Here is a 22,239-nt window from a genome sequence, read left to right on the forward strand (position 1 = left end):
TGGCAAACAACAACAAACCACTGGTTTACAGGACAGTCACTTAAAGAATGTGTGTAGGAGAGGGCGTATCCTGTTTGTTAGGGCCCAACCCTCCACTAACCTTTGACAGTGGTGTAACAGCACAACATAAGAACTAACTAAATATAAGTTGGAAATGGCTTGACTAATCAGACTAGTAACTACAAAAAAAATAACTTAACATGGAATATATTTGAATTGAGCTCTACAAACAACGTCTTCATTATCCTGTTTGTAATAAACTTTCTACAGATACAGATCAACTTCAAAACCAGATATTGTACTTAAGAAACAAATTAGTAAAGGATTTTTATATTTTTATAATTTGTGCAAAATCCCATGAAGCTTGTTTTGGAAATGAGCATTGTGTTGTATTGTGACATATATAGTTTCAAAGGCTTTAATTTGTAGGACATTTGTTTTCGGTTGAAATGAGTATATACAGGTCCCAATGTGTTCTAATCAATACATCGCAGGGATATAGCCTTTTTGTGCTGATGCAGCGTAAAGCAATCACCAATCAATCAATCAATCAATCTAATGAATACATCCTGACTTCCATGAATTCTAGTGAGTATATTAAGTTCTTCATGTGTTCTAATGAATACATCCTGACTTCCATGTATTCTAGTGAGTATATTAAGTTTTCCATATGTTCTAATGAATACATCCTGACTTCCATGTATTCTAGTGAGTATATTAAGTTCTCCATGTGTTCAATGAATACATACTGATTTCCATGTATTCTAGTGAGTATATTAAGTTTTCCATGTGTTCTAATTAATACATACTGATTTCCATGTATTCTAGAGAGTATATTAAGGTCTCCATGTGTTCTAATATGTGCATACATGTCAATGTGTTCTTATGAGTACTGTAAATTCATAAATTATTGCAAGGGTTTTATTAATGCGAATAATGCGACCACTTGAGTATCACAATAATAAGAGCTCACATTCTGATATCTGATATATGTATTTATATAGATTAGACCGTTGGTTTTCCCATTCGAATGGTTTTACACTAGTAATTTTTGGGGCCCATTATAGCTTACTGTTCGGTGTGAGCCAAGGCTCCGTGTTGAAGACCGTACTTTGACCTATACTGGTTTACTTTTATAAATTTCGACTTGGATGGAGAGTTGTCTCATTGGCACTCATACCACATCTTCTTATATCTATATACAAATGTATCTGTATGTAGCTTTTATTAAAATAGCAATAGTTAAACTCACATTGTTGTTCATTCTTCTAAAATCACAATAATAAATGCAAGCAATAATTTCTGAATTATACATGTTTCAATGTGTTATAGTGAGTATTTGTAGACACCATGTGTTCTAATGGCAAATAAAGGTCTCCATTTGTTATGAGTATACTCAGGTCTCCATTTGTTATGAGTATACTCAGGTCTCCATTTGTTATGAGTACACTCAGGTCTCCATGTGTTCTAATGACAATGCAGGTCTCAAAGTGTTCTAATGTGTATATATACTGATCTCCATGTGTTCTAATTAGTATATGAAGGTTTCCGTGTGTTCTTATAAGTGTATGCAGGTCTCCATGCGTTCTAATTAGTATCTACTACTTCAAGAAGATATCGCCCTGAAATGGTAAGTTTTTTTTAACAATTTAGAATTTTTGCATATTATTTTTTGTAATCTATAATTTATAGATAGAAACTTTAACAGCAATCTACGAAAAGCTTGCTATTATCATTAGCAAATATTGTTAGGGGCAGAGATGGTGGTGTAATAATGTCAATTGGACGTGTCACCATACCATATCAAGACAAAACCAAGCTTATGACTGAAACAATCATTTGACCCTCAACATGAGTAACGATTTTGACACAGTTTAGAATGTAGGTAGAAAGAACCTGTTGACAGTCAAAAATGAAAAGCAATACCAGATTTACAAAAAATGTAGTGATGACTGCAACAAGTTATTTAAACCTTAAATGACGATTTTTTTTTAATAACTTGATCATTTTTATCTACAGATTTGAAACGATCATAGAGAGATACTGTACATGACATACATGATTAGCAATACAAGATCTTTTAAAAAAAAATGCCGTACTAACTTGATCATACTAGTATGAATAAAGCCGTCAATTGACACCGCTTACAAATTTACAGTAGTAACGTGAAAGCAAGAGAACATTTTTCAATAAAGTTTATACTGGCAAACAGTATGTTGCACATATTTGATCGTACATAAACGTACATTACATATAATAAGATTAATACGGTTTCACATACATCGTATATATTCCCATGAAAGAATACTCAGTTTATTTCACAAGACCTTCATTCTCCAATACACAAATTGTGTAATTTATAAGTCAATTGAATTTTCAATGCATGAGAAGTTTTGTATTTTCATTAAAAAAAAAGCAAGGTTAATGCAGCTTCACATATATCGAATATATTTCAACGAAAGGAGATTTTCAACTGAAAATAATTAATTATTTAAAAATAGCTACTACTACAGTAGACAACAAACAATATGTTGTCAATACGTCAATTTAATTTACAATGCATGAGTAAACGTCTTATACAAAAGCTGCTAACATATTTTTGGAACTAACTTTAAAACTAGGTAATGAACCCTTGAATTATTTTCTTTCAAATTATGAACCCGGGATTTGAATGAAGTAAACCCTCAAAACAATGCAGTTCAGTGCTGGAATTTAACAAGATACATATAAGAAGTATTGAGTGCAGAAGAAAGATTCAAACAAAAGTATGTATAAGTTATGCTCTCAAAACAAGAATACTCGTTTGCAACTATAATTTTAAAACATAAGTATTTTAGAACCAATTTTGCAATTAAAGCGATAAGCCAATTTAGGTTGAACTTATATTCAAGTACGATATCAATTCAGTTTTGTCTTTTTATAAAAAGAATAAGATTTAATATAGAAAAATAAGGATATGGCATATCATTGCCCAATAAGACAATTATCCACCGGAGATCATGACGTGGATGTTTTTTGTGATTTCACTTTTTAGATACAATTCAAACGAGGAAACTAACGGCCTTATTTATAGCAATTCAATATACGAAAATCAAATATGGCACACATGAACCAACGACAACCACTGAACTACAGGCGTCAAACTTACGACATCCACAACCCTCTCCTTAACCCGAAAATAGTATTCTCAATATGTCCCAGCCCTAGCCTTTGGCTTAGCTCAATAGATCAGTACGAAGCACACAAAAAAAAAAAACGATAAACAACAGGCACCGATATATAAAGTACTAATTCGCTTTTACAAATGTGACTAGCCACGGTATTTCCAGGTTTATGGGGTACCTAGTCCAAAATAGGCTTATTGCATATTTAACCAGAACACACTGAAAGAATTACATATTTTCCCAGTTAAGTTATTATGCCAGATTCATTGAAATAACGGCGTTATGAGTGTTTTTGTATGTCCACATACGAAGTATTCGTTGGCGACTTTGCACTTTTTGATTTACGAACGCATTATTTTATAAAGTTCAAAATTACTGCTTTTCAATTAATAAACCAACAATGGTAAGTGGTCATAGTAGCACATTGCTCGATCCGATTATTAAATGACATAATTTTTGCCTATTATTTTAATCTCTGCAATAGATGGATACTTTACAATACAAAATTTGTAAGGGGTTCCTCGGATTCTTGTGTCTCGCCCTTCATTGCAGCTGTCAGTGTTAAAGTATTATGTTAACCTAAAAAGTGAGTCCATTTATCAGTAAATACTAAATTGAATAAAATCATTTTTTTAGATGCTATTTCTTGATCTTGAAGATTAGCGTCTGTCCAAGTTTAATTACAATCCATGAAGGTTTACAAATTTATCATGTCAAAAAAATTTAATCCCAGATTGTCTGTAAATGTAAACTGTAAAAAACTAAGTCCATCTTTCAGAAAAATGCTGAATTGAAAAAAATATATTTTCAAAAGTTTGCTTCAGACATTATCTCTTAATCATAAAAAAGCTTCTGCCAAAGTTTTATAAAATTGTATGAAGGTTTGCCAAAGTAACTGATGTGTAACAAATGTTAACCCCAGACTGTAACTACTTGTTAACTATAAAAAGATATATATCCATTTATCAGTAAAATACGTAAAATGAAAATAAATATTTAATTAATTAAGATTTTTGACAATTTTGTTGTATCTTAAAAACTGCAATCTATAGACAGAAACTTTAAAAAGCAAGAAAAAATAGATTTACAATTATTTCGTAGAAAGAAACAGTTAAATACATGAGATGAGTTTAATTTTGACGAGTTAACTCTAGTAAAAATATGACAGCACAAATTATTTTAGAAGCCTGTTTTTATAATTAGATTTCTTTGTAATATCCCCTTGGTTATATAGAAATCAATGATATGGTGACTGTAATTTGTTAGCTATCTACACCTTGTTATATTATTGGTCTTTAAAAAAAAACACTTTAAAACAACAAGGATATACAGATTGATTTTTTAATTTTTTTTCAGAAATTGCAAATTTTGACATTTTTCAACAGAATCATAGAAAAAAAAATCACAATCAGTTTTTAGGTCTAAACATTCACTTATTACACCTTGGTATGCTTTGTTTTATATTTTACTTTATGAAAAGAAAAGAAATATCGAAACACTTATAATGTATCAAGAGCAGAATGCTTAATTTGAAGAAAAAATAGATACTTTTTAAAGATTTTAGAAAATGCATTTTTTACTGAATTATCTCCTTTTGTACAATAGAAAATCACTATTTATGGCTTCATTTATTGTAATTGTATTATCTTCATTGTTAGTTAAACGTACATTGTTAAGTATAATAATGGTTTTTACGGAAGCGAATTAGGGCCATCCTTTTTATTTATTATTTTTCAAATTGTAGACATTAATCTTGGAATTATCAACTTTAATCTTTTATCTTGGGATTATCAACTTTAATCTTGAAATTATCATCTTTAATCTTGGAATTATCAGCATTAATCTTGGAATTATCAACTTTAATCTTGGAATTTCCAACTTAAATCTTGGAATTATCAATATTAAACTTGGAAATTCCAACTTTAATCTTGGAATTATCAACTTTAATCTCAAAAATGACTGATATATTACTTCTATATTTATATTGATTTGGGGTATGTCCTACATATCTTTTATGAATATGTTATGGAAATCTTATATTAATGGCCAATTGTGGTATTTGAATCAATCAGGGACTTCATATTTACATTAAATATTGTACACAAGTAAAGGTCATTCTCTGTACATATTTTATTACATATATGTGACTAGCCATGGCATATCCAGACTTATGGAGGTAGAACGTCATTGTGAGAAAAACGTGGTTAACTATATGTGACTAGCCACTTCCAGGCTAAAGAGGGTGCATTGTCTAAAATTTGCTTTTTGTTTATTTATCTAGAATATTAGAAACAAAACTCTCTGTCATGTTATTATGACATATTTGTTGTAATAGCAATGAAACGAGTCATTTCGAATACCGGTATGAAAGTGAGACTGTTCTATGACGACTTCTATTCATTGAAGGCAATAATTTATAAAATCATTGTATTTATTGGCGCTTAGTAATGTTCGATAGCGTATCTGAATAAAATTCAAAGAATTAAATTTACTACAATACAAACAATTCTTAGCTCTATTATAGAACATGTAATTTAAACTTGTTGAAATGAAGTTAGTTTAAAATTTGTCAAAGTAAGCCATAATAAGTCCTTTTTTAAATTGTCTTTTATTTTAGATTTATCATGCATGTCTCTATACAAAGTATGCGACGATTAACAGTTTATAATTAGGTGTTCTCATATATGATTTGATACGGTGCATTTATTATGGATATATTTCAGACTCCATTTATGAAAGAAAATCTATAGAGCAGAGAATTTAGATTTTTTGTAGCTCTATTTTAGAACATGTACTTTTAACTTGTTGAAATGAAGTTAGTTTAAAATTTGTCAAAGAAAGCTTTAAGAATTCCTTTCTTTAAATTTGTCTTTTATTTTAGATTTATTATGCATGTCTCTATACATAGTATGCGAAGCGTAACAGTTTATAAGTAGGTGTTCTCTTTTATGCATTTGATACGGTGCATTTATTATGGAAATTTCAGACTCCATTTATGAAAGAAAATCTATAGAACAGAGAATTTTTTTTTTGCATAAATTTAAAATGTAGATTCAAATATTTTTCACTTCAAACGATAACGTAAAACTTCTTCAGAACTTATATATATGATGTATAGTTCGGCGTCCGCAAAAAAGAGGCCAAGGTAAAGTGTTTATTAGTCTTGCATATTATTTTAATTTTAGTTCATTTATATGTTTTGGAGTTTAGTGTGACGTCCATTTTCACTGAACTAGCACATGATTTTATTTAGGGGCCAGCTGAGGACCACCTCCGGGTGCGGGATTTTCTCGATGCAGTGAAGACCCATTGGTGGCCTTCGGCTGTTGTCTGCTCTTTGGTCGGGCTGTTGTCTCTTTGACATATTCCCCATTTCCATTCTTAATTTTATCTCTTCTTCACAAATACGTATTCCATTGAATCTCGATATTTATCATGTTTATAATTTTTCTAACAGTGACGTTCTATCTCCATAAGCCTGGAAATGTCATGGCGGATCACAATTTTTATAATAAATAAAGGTAATAAATATTAGTTAATATTATATAAAAAAATAGGTATATTGTTTTAGACAAACATAGCACACCGCTACCAAAAAAAAAAAAACCAACTTTAATCTTGGAATTATCAACTTTAATCTTGGAATTATCAACATTAAAGTTTAAATTTCCAAGTTTACTGTTGATAATTTCAAGATTAAAGTTGATAATTCAAAGATTAAAGTTGGAAATTCCAAGATTAAAGTTGATAATTCCAAGATTAAAGTTGATAATTCCAAGATTAAAGTTGATAATTCCAAGATTTAAGCTGGAAATTCCAAGATTAAAGTTGATAATTCCAAGATTAAAGTCGACAATTTGAAAAAAATAAATAAAAAAGGATGGCCCAAATACGCTTGCGTAGGTTTTAGAAAAGTAAAATTTATATATTTCAAAAATTATCTACAGATTGATATTTAAAATTCATTGATTCTGTAAGAGAAATTGTAAATTTTTATTAAAGGAAAATTCTAAAAAGTACTAAAACAAGAGTCAACCAATCGTATATGCTAAAATGCGTTCTTAATTCTGTCACTTAAAATAACCAAATAGAGATATGTTTATATTTTAATGGACAGAGAGCTGGTAAGTTTACAAAAATGTGATTTTAAGATTTTTAAAAATGCATTTTTACTGGATTATGTCCCTTTGTATCAAAGAAATTCAATATTTATGGCATCATAAATTGTAACTGAACTATGGTCATCGTTACTTTGACTTATTTTGTTAAATGTTATAGTGATTTTGAAAAAGAAACACTTACATTTCCAAAATTATCTACAGAATGCCTTTCTTAATTTCACTGATTTATTGAGAGAAAATGTAAATTTAGGCATTTTTAGATTATAATTTTAGAATGTACTACAATGAGACCCCAGCAAGCTTACTAGCTAAAATGCATAATTAAGTATTCCAATTGATAAAACATAAGGGGTTATCTTTATATTTTTAATGGACCAAAGGCTAGATAATTTTAAAAATACGTACTTTTTACGATTTTCTGAAAATATTTTTTTTACTGAATTATCTCCCTGGGAATAATCCACAAACTGTTTCTCGTAAATTCAAGTACTGATGAGTTAATAAAGCTTCAACACTTTATTATTCAATAAATTAGCGTTCTTTATCTCGTTGTTTTCTGCATTCATAAGTTTCAGGGTGTTGAAATTGTTCATTCTCATAGAAAAATACTGCCTCCAACTGGGGAAACTGGTTCCCGGTACATTACAGCATCTCCTAAATGAAAGGCATGGGAACCAGCTGACATATTTGTTTTATGGACTTCTTTCATAATGTTGTTTAAGCACACAAAGTTTCAATTAAATCTGATGACCCCCTTGTGGACTGTTTTGCATGGTTTTGTGGTAGACTGGGTGTGAATAATTTTCTTTCAAATTATTAACCCGGGGTTTGAATGAAGTAAACCCTCAAAACAATGCAGTTCAGTACTGGATTTTAAACAATATAACTATAAGAAAAATTGAATGCAGAAGAAAGATTCAAACAAAAGTATGTATAAGTTATGCTCTCAAAACAAGAATACTCGTTTGCAACTTTAATTTTAAAACATAAGTATTTTAGAACCAATTTTGCAATTATAGCGATAAGCCAATTTAGGTTGAACATTATATTCAAGTTCGATATCAATTCAGTTTTGTCTTTATATAAAAAGAATAAGATTTAATATAAAAAATTAGGATATGGCTTATCATTGCCCAATAAGACAATAATCCACTAGAGATCATGACGTGGATGTAAGCAATTATACGTCAATGTAAGGCCTACAAAAATGATAAAACCTGACATTGTATAGTCAGCTATAAAAGACATGAAAATTCTGAAACAATTTAGATACAATTTAAACGAGAAAACTAACGGCCTAATTTATGGCAATTCAATATACGAAAATCAAATATGGCACACATGAACCAACGACAACCACTGAATTACAGGCGTCAAACTTACGACATTCACAACCCTCTCCTTAACCTGAAAATAGTATACTCAATATGTCCCAGCCCTAGCCTTTGGCTTAACTCAATAGATCAGTACGAAGCACAAAAAAAAAGCGATAAACAACAAGCACCGATATAAAAGTACTAATTCGCTTTACAAATGTGACTAGCCACGATATTTCCAGGTTTATGGGGTACCTAGTCCAACATAGGCTTATTGCATATTTAACCAGAACACACTAAAAGAATTATATATTTTCCCTGTTAAGTTATTATGCCAGATTTATTGAAATAACGGCGTTATGAGTGTTTTTGTATGTCCGCATAAGAAGTATTCGTTGGAGACTTTGCACTTTTTGATTAAAGAACGCATTAATTTATAAAGTTCAAAATTACTGCTTTTCATTGGCACTGCGGAATCCACACCGACGAGACTTTATGGGTGGAGATCAGAGGTAAAGGTCAACAATTTTTATTATGCTGTACTTACCGACCCGAATGGTCAGGTGTCGAATATTGGACACGACTAAATCATGCTATTGAACTGGGTTATCAGTTTCCCGAAAACATTGTGATTTCTGGAGATTTAAATTCGGATTTATTCTCTTATAAAATCAATAAATTATATGATACAATCAATCTTTTTAATCTAAAAAAAATTGATAAACGAACAATGGTAACTGATCACAGTAGCACATGATCCGATCATACTAAGTGATGCAATGCAATTTTCTTTTTCGGATGTACTAAGCGTAACTACAGACATTAGTGATCACTATGCTCCAATTAATTTTTTACAATGTCCAAAATTTGTAACAAAGTCGTTCAAAAGGGAAATATGGCTGAATGAAAAAGCAAACATAGATAGTTTTAATAACATGTTAAATTTAATTGATTGGAATGAACTCTTTTCTGATGTTGAGGAAGTTGATGAAATGGTCAGTATATTCACCAAAACAATTCTTGACATTGCAAGAGAGAGCATTCCAACTCGAATTGTAACAATACGTGGCAACGATAAACCCTATTTCAATAATGAAATTAGAAATCAATTCGCAAGAGAGATAGACTTCGAAAAAAGGCAATCAAATCTAAAAAAGTAACCGATACTAATAAATATAAAAAAACAGAGAAACAAAGTGAACAATATGAAAAAAGAAGCGAAAGAAAATTTGGAAAAAAATTTGGAAAATATAATATTAGATAATGCTTGCAATTCTAAAACTTACTGGAAAATTATGAAGATGCTGATTAAACCCAACAAAGGTTCTTGTGATATACCCCCACTCCAAAAAATTTAAACGATGACAGTTTTGATGACTGCCTATGACGACGACGAAAAATGCGACCTCCTAAATAAGTATTTCTGTTTTATTTCATCGTTGGAAGGAACTGATGCCAATTATCCGATTTTGAAGAAAAAAATAACAATCTATTGAACGATATAGTGATTAATACTAATGAAATTGTTGATATCATTAAACTTCTAAATCCCAACGAAGCATCAGGTCCCGATATCATAAGTCATAAGATACTCAAAATTTGTCCCGATAAAATTGCAATTCCACTAAGTATGATATTTAACAAATCATTACAGCAGTGTAAGTATCCATCTAGCTGGAAAATTGCAAATGTAATAGCCTTACCTAAAAAGGGTGACAATTCATTACCTTCCAATTATCGACCAATATCACTAATTAGTTGTATAGGTAAAATCATGGAACGTGTTATATATAAACATGTTTTCAACCACTTACAAAGAAATGAATTAATATATGCATATCAATCTGGTTTTCTCCCTAAATGCTCAACTGTTCATCAACTATTAGAAATATATAATTGCATTTTTAACTCGCTTGTAAAGAAGGAGATTAGTTGTTTTGTATTTTGCGATTTTTCAAAAGCCTTTGATAAAGTTGGCATGATGGACTTATACATAAAATGAAGGCTTATGGTATCAACGGTAATCTATTAAAATGGTTTAAAAGCTATTTGAATGATAGAAAACAAAGAGTGGTTATCAAACAGTCTTCAAAACTTTGCAATATTTCTGTTGGGGTTCCACAAGGGTCTGTCCTCGGACCATTGCTTTTCATAATTTACATAAATGACATTGCGGAAACACTTTATTCTCTCTGCAGACTCTTTGCAGATGACACGTCGTTCAGCTATGCAGATCACGATGCATTGCAAATATAATCTGTCATAAATCACTACCTGGATGAGCTGAACAAATGGTCTAAAAAGCGGTTAATGTCTTTTAATCCTGATAAAACAGAAATAATGTTATTTTCGAATGTTGACATCCCAGAAATGAATTTTATATTTAATGGAAAAAACATACCAGTAACTAATATTCATAAACACTTAGGGGTTACATTTAGCAATGATGCTAAATGGAATGTTCATATTGATAATATTATTTTTAGTGTATCTAAACATATAAATATGCTTAGGAAACTGAAATATAGACAGTAGAAAAAATTTATATAAACTATATCTAGTTTTTATAAGACCTTTATTTGAATATGCCAGTGAAGTTTGGGATAATATGGGATTAGGTAATATTAATTAGCTGGAGCAATTACAGCTTCATGCTGATCGAATAGTAACGGTTTTACCTATTTTTACAGAATATATGAGTAATTTAATTCCACCAACAATCCAAAGTGTGTCTGTTTATGCACTACGCAATGGTAACGATATAATACTTCGGTTCTGCAGACTTGCATTAACTAATGAATCATGTATATCATCAACTATACGTCTATGTAATAACCTTGATACTTCAACCCGTGAAGCAGATACAATAGGAAAATTCATAACGAAACTAAAAAACTTAAATCCCAATAGTAATATATACATGCCGAAACAATATGAGTTTGGAAGTCGAAAACTCAATATTGTGCTTACTCAACTTCGATGTTCTGCTTCCTTCCTAAATTATGATCGGTCTAGAGTTAATATTATTTCTGATCCTTCTTGCCACTGTGGTGTGTATTGCGAAGATTCGCATCATTTCTTTTCAAATTTATATTATATATTCAGAAATACGAAGTAAGCTTTTAGAAAATCTTAGCTGGCTCCCAAATAACTGTCCATTAAATATAGAACTATTATCCTCGGGTAGTAGTCTACTTACTCAGGAGCAAAATGAAAATATCTTTAAACATGTGTTTGAGTTTATTAGAGGATCGAAAAGATTCCTTATTATTTAGATAGTAAAACATGACCACACACATCATTATCTAAGTTCAACTGGTTTTTTTTTTTTTTTTTTTATTGGTTTTAGTTTTGTTTTTGTTTTTGTTTTTGTTTTGTTTTATTTGTTTTTGTTTTTTGTTTTTGTTTTTGTTTTTTAATTAATTTATTTCCTTGTTTTTTGTGTCCTATTATTATTTTTTTTCTCTCTACTACTGTTGTGCCACTTAATTTTTCTGTCCAATTTATACAAATGTTGAAATAATATGTTATGTATGCATGGTCTTATATATTGTATTGTTAAATATATTAAATGGAGAAGACTTCATAAGTCTGTTTGACTTGTGTCTCATCAAATTTGTGTTTATGCAAATACAATATGTTTAAAATAAAACACAGGGGAATCACCAACAGTTTATTTGAACACAAATTTCAAATCTAATAATTTTATAATCTGGGATCCTGGCTCACTCCTGGACAGTAGAGTCTAGCTTGGCATTCTCGGACAACCAGTGAGCCAGGATCCCAAGTTACATATTGACACAATGAGGTTGGGCCAGGATGCTAGCTACTAATTTTACTAAAAACGTTTACATTTACGGGAAAGCAGTATTGTGCTAAATCTATATTAATCGTCACGAAAGGAATTCCCAACTTCGACTACAACAGTAGCTCTGATTTTGCTGTGCTCTATTTCGTTCATGCGGGAGTCGTTCCGAAATGAAACTATTTCCATTAGATAATTCCTGTTGCAGGGATATTCCATTTACAAATTACTGATTATTGTAGTTTGAAATATTTCTTTCGAGTAGATATTGCCCCAAACTCCTCTTCGGTAGGTAGAAATTTTAGAAAATCGACTTTTGTAACTGCATATTCAAACTCAACATTAAAATAAAACAGGTTCGTTCATAGACAAACGGTTACCATAGTTTATCTTTAAGTCCAAATTCTCTTTATGATTTTTAACTCCGAAACTATCATTTTGCAGTTAATATATACATACAGTACAGTATCAGGTTATAGTTTTTCAGGCTTCAATAATTTGTAGGCATCAATAATTTTGTCAAACTTTCATGGAATGTTCTTAAACTTAGACAGACGCTTCTTCATAATCAAGAAATAGCAATTGAACTCTGAAGAAAAATGTCTGATTTTGTTTTATTGATAAATGGACTTAATTTTTGGCAGTTAACTACACTTTACACTCACAGCAACAGTGGCCGGAATAATACAGTGTTCAGTGGAAAAATCGCAACACTGATAAATGTCCTCTCACGCAGCTGGTAGATAATAAAATTGAGAATGGAAACGGGGATTGTGTCAAAGAGACAACAACCCGACCACTAATAGAAAACAATCGAAGGCCACCCAAAATCCCGCACCCAGAGGCGGGCTTCAGCTGGCCCATAAACCAAAATGTATACTACTTCAGCGAAAAAAGTTCATTTTGAGAGTGATAATTCATTTTATATACCCTGTCACATGCGCCTCTGGGAACATTGTCTTTCTGTCCGTACCAAATACATTGTCTAATACTCGTTACTTAGAGACCGTTTTCCAAAGAGCTTTCACACTTGGTAGAATTTATTGTTATCGAACTCTCTTGACCACATACCCCACTGTCATTAAAATCAATTTATTTCTGGAAGAGTTCTAAGACTTGGACCATGTAAGGCGTTGCAGCGTTGTAACGTTTTTCGCAATATGACGCCTAAAGTCAAAGAATGAGGAAAATGAAGAGCAAAAACATAACACGTATATTGTTCATTTGTATATATACACTGTACCAAGCATGTTGGCAATTGTTAAAATTGATTCACCATATCAAAATTAATTGAAAAGCGAATGCATTTACAATTGAACTATTTTTGGATAATTGGAAACAATGGCAATCATTTCCCTCAAAGCTTTCAAGCCCTTTGATTTTAATTTGTCTTTTAAGCTTGACTTCGATTTATGATGCATGTCTCTTTTCCATTTAGCATGCGAACAGTTAATTATAAGTAATTTATAAAATGATCACAAATATGTGCATTTTATACGGTTCATTCAACTTTAGGTCATGATTCTGATATATCTATAGAGCAGATAAATTTTCGTTAAAGACTTAAAACTTGTTTATCCGTTTTTGCAGGCCAAATGATAAGTTTACACTTCAAACATAAACAAAAACTTCTTCAGCATGTATAGATGTACTTGCCAGCAAAAGGTGAAGCCGAAGTAAAGTGTTATACCTTCTTCAAAAATACTTCGAAGCGACAATTACATATCATTCAATTAAATCAAGAGGATATCGAAGGAGCTATTTAAAACAGCTATACATTTGAAAGTGTTTGATTCACTTTCAATTTATATATTATTTGGCAACATTTACTTTCTATTTAATAAAAAATGCAATTAATTCGTTCTGGGACATTCGTAAAAAAAGTTCCAGGTTCGTTCATTGCCACAAAGAATGAAGTGCTTAACAGCTACGATATGAGCACCCAGAATGTCGTTGCTATAACTTAACTATTAACCGCTATAGTGTGTGTCATTGGCTATCAATATAAACAGTTTTTGCGCAAAAGTGTATAGGAGTTTTCAATATAATTTATAAATCACATCAACAAGTTTCTATCGAAAGAATGATCAGCGTTCAGAGGTAATATCATCAAATAATTGACAAAAAAATACGTTATATATTTCTCTTTGCACCAACTTACGTTCTATGTTCCTTTGGAATTTCAACCAAAGACGAAGAACTGGATCTTCCTTTACTGAATTGGATACTTTAACTTAAGTACATAAGTGTCCTTACAAACAACGTTTAATTGCTGGGTCTTCCAAGTGCTCCACGAAACCTCTTTCCAAATTCTAAATTATTAACTATTTTATCAGCAATCAAGGCCCGATCTTCAAATCTAGTAGGAAACTAACTACCTACTATACGGGCGGCGTGAATCAGATGTGGATACTTATAAATACCAAAGATCTGTAATTGTACATACAGTCTAAGTCTTTTTCCTCTTGCAATAGTTTTAAAACATTTGACTTTTTTTACTTAACACAAGTATTCCCCATTCCAAACTAAAAGAAAAATTGAAAGAATTGGTCCTTCTTTGTTTCATAAAAAAGAATGGCCAACGTAGATACAAGTATGTTGTCTTAGGGAGGGATAAATCGTACTCTGTAAAAAAAATAACTCTGATTCAAACAAAAAATTCTCTGAAACTGACATTATCAAGATGCTTGACAATGAGGCTGACTTCACACCAAAAGGAAAAATGAAAAGAAGATACCGTTATCCTTTAACGTCACGTTCCGCTTTATTGATGAAGTCCTCTTACTAAATGATTAAAAGTTTGGTGACTATGTTAAATGCATCGATCCCATCGAACTAGAAAATAAAGAATACAACAGATACAGTTAAGTCTGTCTCATATCTTGACTTACATCTAGAAATTGACAATGAAGGTCGGTTGAGAACAAAACTTTACGACAAAAGTGATGATTTCAGCTTCCCAATTGTAAAGTTTCAGTTTCTATGTAACACTATTCCTGCAGCGCCTGTATATTGAGTATATATCTACCAGTTTATACGATATTCCAGAGCTTGCATTTCCTACTATGATATCCTTGATAGAGGGTTGCTGCTTACAATGAAGCTGTTGAACTAAGAGTTCCAAATGGTGAAGTTGAAACCATCCCTTTGAAAATTTTACAGACGCAATCACGATTTGGTTAACCGTTATTCAATATCGGTTTCACAAATGACAACGCATGTGTTCTAATTGTCATGTCCGCAATCCCGTCTTCTTTTCCTCGAATGTGACCTACCGAATTGTTTCGAATGGTCCACATTTTATTAACAGTAAATTTATAGAAATTGAACCTAATATTCTATTTTGAACTCAAAAGTGCTGACTACTCGTGATACATTCGGGAACGAAACATTCACCAGTTGTGATATCGAACCAGTAATTGCAAAGAATTACCAAAGATTGTGCTAATTATGCCAATTGTTTGTTATTCTAAGTTTAAATGACGCAATTATAGTTTACCTAGCGACGCGTATCTCCTCTCAGATTGTTCTCATCTGTTGCATTCTAGATTATGTTCCTTACTTTCTACTATTTGAAGTTCAAATGGGCACCATTCTTTAATGCTAGATCAAAACATCATCATTCTTATTTAATATCAATCGAATATAATTAACATATGAACAGTCCTTTCGGTCATTCACGGTCGACCGGTAAATGAATCATTACTTTTAAAGTTGACCATAAAGTGTGATTTTAGCCTAGTTTGGTCCCATTTAACTAAGTGGATATTTCTTTAAGATAACACACGAATGACGGACCTGATATTAATAAATCACATTGCACTTTACACCAGGCGAAATGAAATCTAATCCCCCTAGTCTCTTAATGAAATATCACATGAGAAGGAAAACGCGAACTAGGCTTTGAATAAAACCTTAGAATTTCAGATCACCCCCAGGTTTTGGCGGGGCTCGTGTTGCTAAGCCTTTAGTTTACTATGTTGTGTTTTGTGTACTATTTGTTGTCTTTTGGTCGTTTTTTTTTGGTTTTTGCCATGTCATTGACAGTTTGTTTTCGACTTGTGAGTTTGATTATCCCTTTGGTATCTTTCACATCTCTTTTGTAATACATGTATGCGATTGCCATTTTAAATAACCAATATATATCTTTGCAGTCAACCGAGCTCTTTTTATTATTATTTTGCTTCACAACAATGAATAATTGAATGATTTACAAACAAAACAAGAGATAAATGGAACTTTGAAGTGACAACGATCAATAATTTAATCTTTCAAGAAGATGATGATGATGTAAAGTATTTACGTTACAATTATTAACTTTGTTAATTTGCATACTTAATTTGTACGCAGTGGAACGAAGAAATTCAGCATAATACATGGTTGACTCTAAGTGGCAGTATTTCCATAAATATTGACAAAATATAAGAAAAGATTAAAACAAAGGTATGTGTAATTTATGCTTTCAAGGCTACAATCGTCACCGTTTTAATGCAACTTACAGTGTAGAACATTTGATTTTATAATCAATATTGTATTTATTGTTTTTTATATATAATTGAACAGGCATTTTAAATTTAATCTATATTCAAATATGTGTCGAAGGAGATCATTTCAGTTGATTTTGGCAATAATTTGTTTTACAATAATATTGCTATGCGAATGAACAATTATGAATAATTTCGATAAATTAGCATAGAATATGACAGTTGTTTTCCATTCGTTTGATGTGTTTGAGCTTTTGATTTTGCAATTTGATAAGGGATTTTCCGTTTTGAATTTTCCTTGGAGTTCAGTATTTTTATAATTTTACTTTTTGACCATGTCAGGAGACTACAGTCTAATGTACTTTGGATTCATTTGTTTTCGTGGGAACCAATATTCGTGGTTTGAGGAAAACTTGCATATTAGTGGATATTTGATTTCGTGGTTTTGGAAAAGTCTGCATACATATCTTCAGAAAAATTGTAATTCGTTGAACATTTAAATTCGTGGTTCCCCTGTACTCACGAAATCCACAAAAATTGGTATGCAACGAATACAAATGAATCCACAGTACATTTGTTTTCTTTATCACTCATCAGTGGCGCTCCAATAGAATGGGAAAGCCATATCAAATACGAAGTTGAAGAGTATTTAAAACCGAAAGTTTGCCAATTACGGATATTCATTAACATCAACAAGTATATGTGTGACATCTTGCAGCTTATAGATGTGTATATGTGTAGATATATCATCCTGTTGGTTGATGGACTGTGAAGCCTTTTTTTTGCATTGAAAGTTTTACCTTCTGCCCCATTGTATGCCAGTGGCGTTTACATATCGCAATTAAAACGTTACGCATGTGTAAGTTTACACTATACAGACTTTATAAACAGGAGTGTGCTCCTTTTACCAAAACTCCTCCAGCACAGTTATGAGGAAGGACGTCTGAAATCGACACTACAAAAGTTCGGAGCCGCACACCTTAACGATTTTATTTACCGATACGATGTGTCTGTGTCTCAACTCACGGCGACATGTTTTCTCTGTCTTATATATTTACCTTAGATCACTCCCGGTTTTTTTTTTTTGGGGGGGGGGGGGGGGGGGGGCTTCGTATGGCTCAGTCTTTAATCTTCTGTGTTGTGTTTTCTATACCGTTGTTTTGTCTTTAATTTTTTGCCATAACGTTGTCAGTTTATTTCCGACTTATGAGTTTGAATGTCCCTTTGGTATCTAAAATAGTCGTCAGATCTGTAATTTTACCGATTGTGTGCTATTGCCAATTGTTACATTTTGACTGAACGTGGAATGGAATGGCGTATGGTGCATGCAAAGGTGGAGACTCTTACCTTGTCGACGCATAGTAAACATAAGTTTGCTCTACTAATATAGTACGATCAAGCTTTCATAACAAATGATATTACACTCAGATGCTTCTCTAACTTTTGTATTTTAGCTGCAATCATGAACGTCTCAACATATTTAAATAGTGGGTTAAGCAGCTGTCCAAAACATATCCCTTCCTGGTTTGCATATGACGAAGTCGGTTGTGCCTTTTTTAACGAGAGCCTCAAGAAAAATGAATTTTACTACTTTTACAAGTTTGAGAAAAGTATCATCAAAGAATACGTGCAGGTATGACGTTTTAAACTTTTCTTCGAGGTGAGTACCAACGTAAATAACTGATGTTTTTTTTCGAAAGGAACTAATTGCTGGAAGATATGTAAAAAAAAGTATTGATATTATTATATATTTGAAAAGAATGAAATCAGCTGTTTCTTATTTTCGTGAATGTAGATCTAGACTATATGTCAGACCACGGTAAAAAAAACCTAAAAATTTAATCAGTTCAAGCCATTAATTTGTTTTGATTTATTAAGTACAATACTATAGACATGATAGATTCTTAGCTGATGTAACAAAACTAAAGAAAAGTTGACTCTAGATGGTACAAGACAAACCCCATTCTGTAATTTTCAGCTGTAAGCGATAAATGATACATTAATTCATATCTAAAGCAGCAAATATAATGCGCTTTACTTTTTTGAAAAAAATAATTTAGGGAAGAATTTTTTAATTCAAGAGCAAAGAATAAAAGTTTAAATTTTATTTGTGTTTGTATTACGAAATTTTCACATTCGCGAGGAGTACCAACAATCATGAAAACGTTATGTTATCATATTGTCATCCTTTTTGGTAACATTTTTCCAGGTCATTGCGAAGGTTTTGAGCATCAAAATCATATAGACTGAATTGATATTTGTATGTACAGTTACTTACGATATAAAACCATTTATTTATTTATTTGTTTCTGAAGAAAATCTTGATATTTCATTGACTTAAATAAAGGCAACAGTAGTATACCGCTGTTCGAAACTCATAAATCGATAGAGATGAAAACAAATCCGGGTTACAAACTAAAACTGAGGGAAACGCATCAAATATAAGAGGAGAACAACGACACAACAAAAACACAACATAAAAATGTAACACACACAGAAACGAACTATAATATAACAATGACCATTTTCCTGACTTAGTACAGGACATTTTAAGAAAAAAATGGTGGGTTGAACCTGGTTTTGTGGCATGCCCAACCTCCCGCTTTAATGGCAACGTCAAACACAACACCAAAACGACATCACATGACAGGACCACAATACAAATAAATGGAAGAACATATAGGACAAAGAAACACACGAATAATAGCTAACAAAAGGTACTAGGCTTAAAATTCAATACGCCAGAGCAGTTCTACACCGTGAAAGCCATATAAGGTTAGAAGAACGAACAGCGTGCTCAAAATTACTATGACAGCAAAATCCTAAATCGTCAACATTTGCGAATTGCAGGTAAAACAAGTAAATGTTTATAAGATGTCACAGGTACCAAAAAGTCATCAGCGAGACAAGTTTGATATGTGCTGAGCTAAAATATACTTAGGTATATAAAAGTCAGATAATGGATATTTTTCTTTTCATTTAACACACCTCGGTGTCAGGATTGTCCAAAGAAAGATATTCCTGCGGTCGGTCTTTTATTTGAACAAATAATTTATGAAATGTGTTTGACAAATTCAAAAAAATGAGAATGTGTCGATTTTTCATGTAGGAAGTAGCCGAGAGTGCTCCAAGGCCGTGTTCAGTAGTTGACCTGGGCTGTGGTAACGCAGAGAAGACTTGCCTCTTTCTGGATGAATATTTCAAAACTGAAACATCGCTATCATACATACCTGTAGATATTTGTGAAGGTTTGTATTGTCTAAAGATACTTAAAAGAGGAATATAAAGCATACTTCTCAAAAGGTATAGTTAGATTTAATTGTTTTTTTTAATTACCCGCTATTTTTGTAACAGTGCCTAGTGACATATTTCCACATAATAATGGGTGAAAAACATAACAAACAAAATGAAAACCCTAAAATCAAAAAGGAGAGAAACAAAAATGATGGAGAGATACAGGGATGATAAGTTGAGGAATGCCTGGTATAACAATCGATAAATCGTAAAGTAATTAGAAGTCATGCCAATGGTCTAAAATGAAGGAGAGATACAGGGAGAATAAATTGAGGAATGCCTGGTATAACAATCGATAAATCGTAAAGTCATTAAAAGTCAATGGTCTAAAAGAGAGACGAACGATACGAAAGGAACATTCAAACTCATAAGTCGAAAACAAACTGACAAAGCCATGACAAAAATGAAAAGGACCAAAAAGACAAACAACAGTAAACAAAACACAACATAGAAAACTAAAGACTGAACTTAAAGAGAGAGTAAAAACAACGACACGAATGGAAGACTGACAATGAGAAACAGTGATCAGCACATATACTTTGTTGTTTATCCACATGGAATTTTATGTAACCTCTTCAGTTCACACTACACAAGATTTAAATTAGTGAACCAGTACAATTAAAGCATATTGTACAGCAATGTTATGATGCATGTTAATAACCTTAACGAACTGATACTACAATATATTTTTTTTAGGGTCGGGAGTTTCTAAAAATGTGAAGCTAGGATAATGTTTCCCTTTCTTTAAAAGCAAGACTTCCGTTTGAACTCTTTTTATGTATGGCTATGCTTATTCCGCCAAAAGAACAAGGGTTTCTACGGCAGTCTTTTCATGATAAATAATAAGAAACAATTGTTTCAGAACAACTTACAAAAACGAGTACTAGGTTGACACAATTGTACAGGAACCAACTAGTAATTCAGTCATTAGCAGGAGAATATCATGATGCAATTCCAAAACTTATGTGAGTATACCTTATGTCATGGGTACATATTCATATTCCTTATGTATTTTATGTATTTGAATAAAAATAATAAGTTTTCAAAAATATAGTTCATGGACTTATGGACTTTTGATAAACACTGAAACAATTTAGCAAAAAATCGTAATAGTTGATTTCAGCTACTATTTCAAATCTTAAAGGTATTGACACTGTTTTATGTAATGTTTTATGAGGGCACGTGTTATTGAGTCTTTAGTTTTTAGCTCACCGGGGCCCGAAGGGCCCAATGTGAGCTTATGCCATCACTTGGCGTCCGTCGTCGTCCGTCGTCTGTCGTCGTCTGTCGTCGTCGTCGTCTGTTGTCGTCGTCTGTCGTCGTAAACTATTTCAAAAATCTTCTCCTCTGAAACTACTAGGCCAAATACCTTCAAACTTTATCTAAATGTTCCTTAGGGTATTTAGTTTATAAATTGTATCCGAAGTTTTGATCCATCGACAAACATGGCCGCCATGGCTAAAAATAGAACATAGGGGTCAAATGCAGTTTTTGGCTTATATCTCACAAACTAAAGCTTTTAGAGCAAATCTGACATGTGGTAAAATTGTTCAATTGGTCAAGATCTATCAGCTCTGAAATTTTCAGACGAATTGAACAACCCATTGTTGGGTTGCTGCCACCGAATTGGTAGTTTTTACAAAATTTTGCAGTTTTTTGTTATTATTTTGAATATTATTATAGATATATATAAACTGTAAGCAGCAATAATATTCAGCAAAGTAAGATCTACAAAAAAGTTAATATGACCAAAATTGTCATTAGACCCCTTAAGGAGTTATTGCCCTTTAAAGACAATTTTACACAATTTGTTCATCAAGTTTGCTAACATTTAAAAATCTTCTTCTCTGAAACTACTGGGCTAATTACCTTCAAACTTTAACTAAATGTTACTTAGGGTATCTTGTTTATAAATTGTATCCGAAGTTTGTATCCATCGACAAACATGGCCGCCATGGCTAAAAATAGAACATAAGGGTCAAATGCAGTTTTTGGCTTATATCTCAAAAACTAAATCTTTTAGAGCAAATGTGACATGGGGTTAAATTGTTTAAT

At 31.8% G+C, this 22,239-nt stretch overlaps 1 protein-coding gene across 3 annotated transcripts in view; it reads left to right on the forward strand.

Moving 5' to 3' along the window:
* Positions 1-2,589: 2,589 nt before the first annotated feature.
* Positions 2,590-22,239, forward strand: part of LOC127729383 (histidine N-alpha-methyltransferase-like) — a 32,374-nt gene continuing 12,724 nt past the window's right edge. Inside the window, exons 1-5 of one of the 3 annotated variants that reach the window (XM_052237209.1) lie at positions 2,590-2,765; positions 16,757-16,849; positions 18,345-18,523; positions 20,000-20,138; positions 21,047-21,149. In XM_052237209.1, the coding sequence (XP_052093169.1) occupies positions 18,353-18,523; positions 20,000-20,138; positions 21,047-21,149 (413 nt within the window). In that variant the 5' untranslated portion in view covers positions 2,590-2,765; positions 16,757-16,849; positions 18,345-18,352. Of the gene's footprint in view, positions 2,766-8,183; positions 8,213-16,756; positions 16,850-18,344; positions 18,524-19,999; positions 20,139-21,046; positions 21,150-22,239 lie in introns of those variants that run through there. The other 2 variants (XM_052237207.1, XM_052237208.1) reach the window with 2 other exon arrangements.

This window comes from Mytilus californianus, unplaced genomic scaffold, assembly GCF_021869535.1.
Source record: "Mytilus californianus isolate M0D057914Y unplaced genomic scaffold, xbMytCali1.0.p SCAF_2, whole genome shotgun sequence".
NCBI lineage: Eukaryota > Metazoa > Mollusca > Bivalvia > Mytilida > Mytilidae > Mytilus > Mytilus californianus.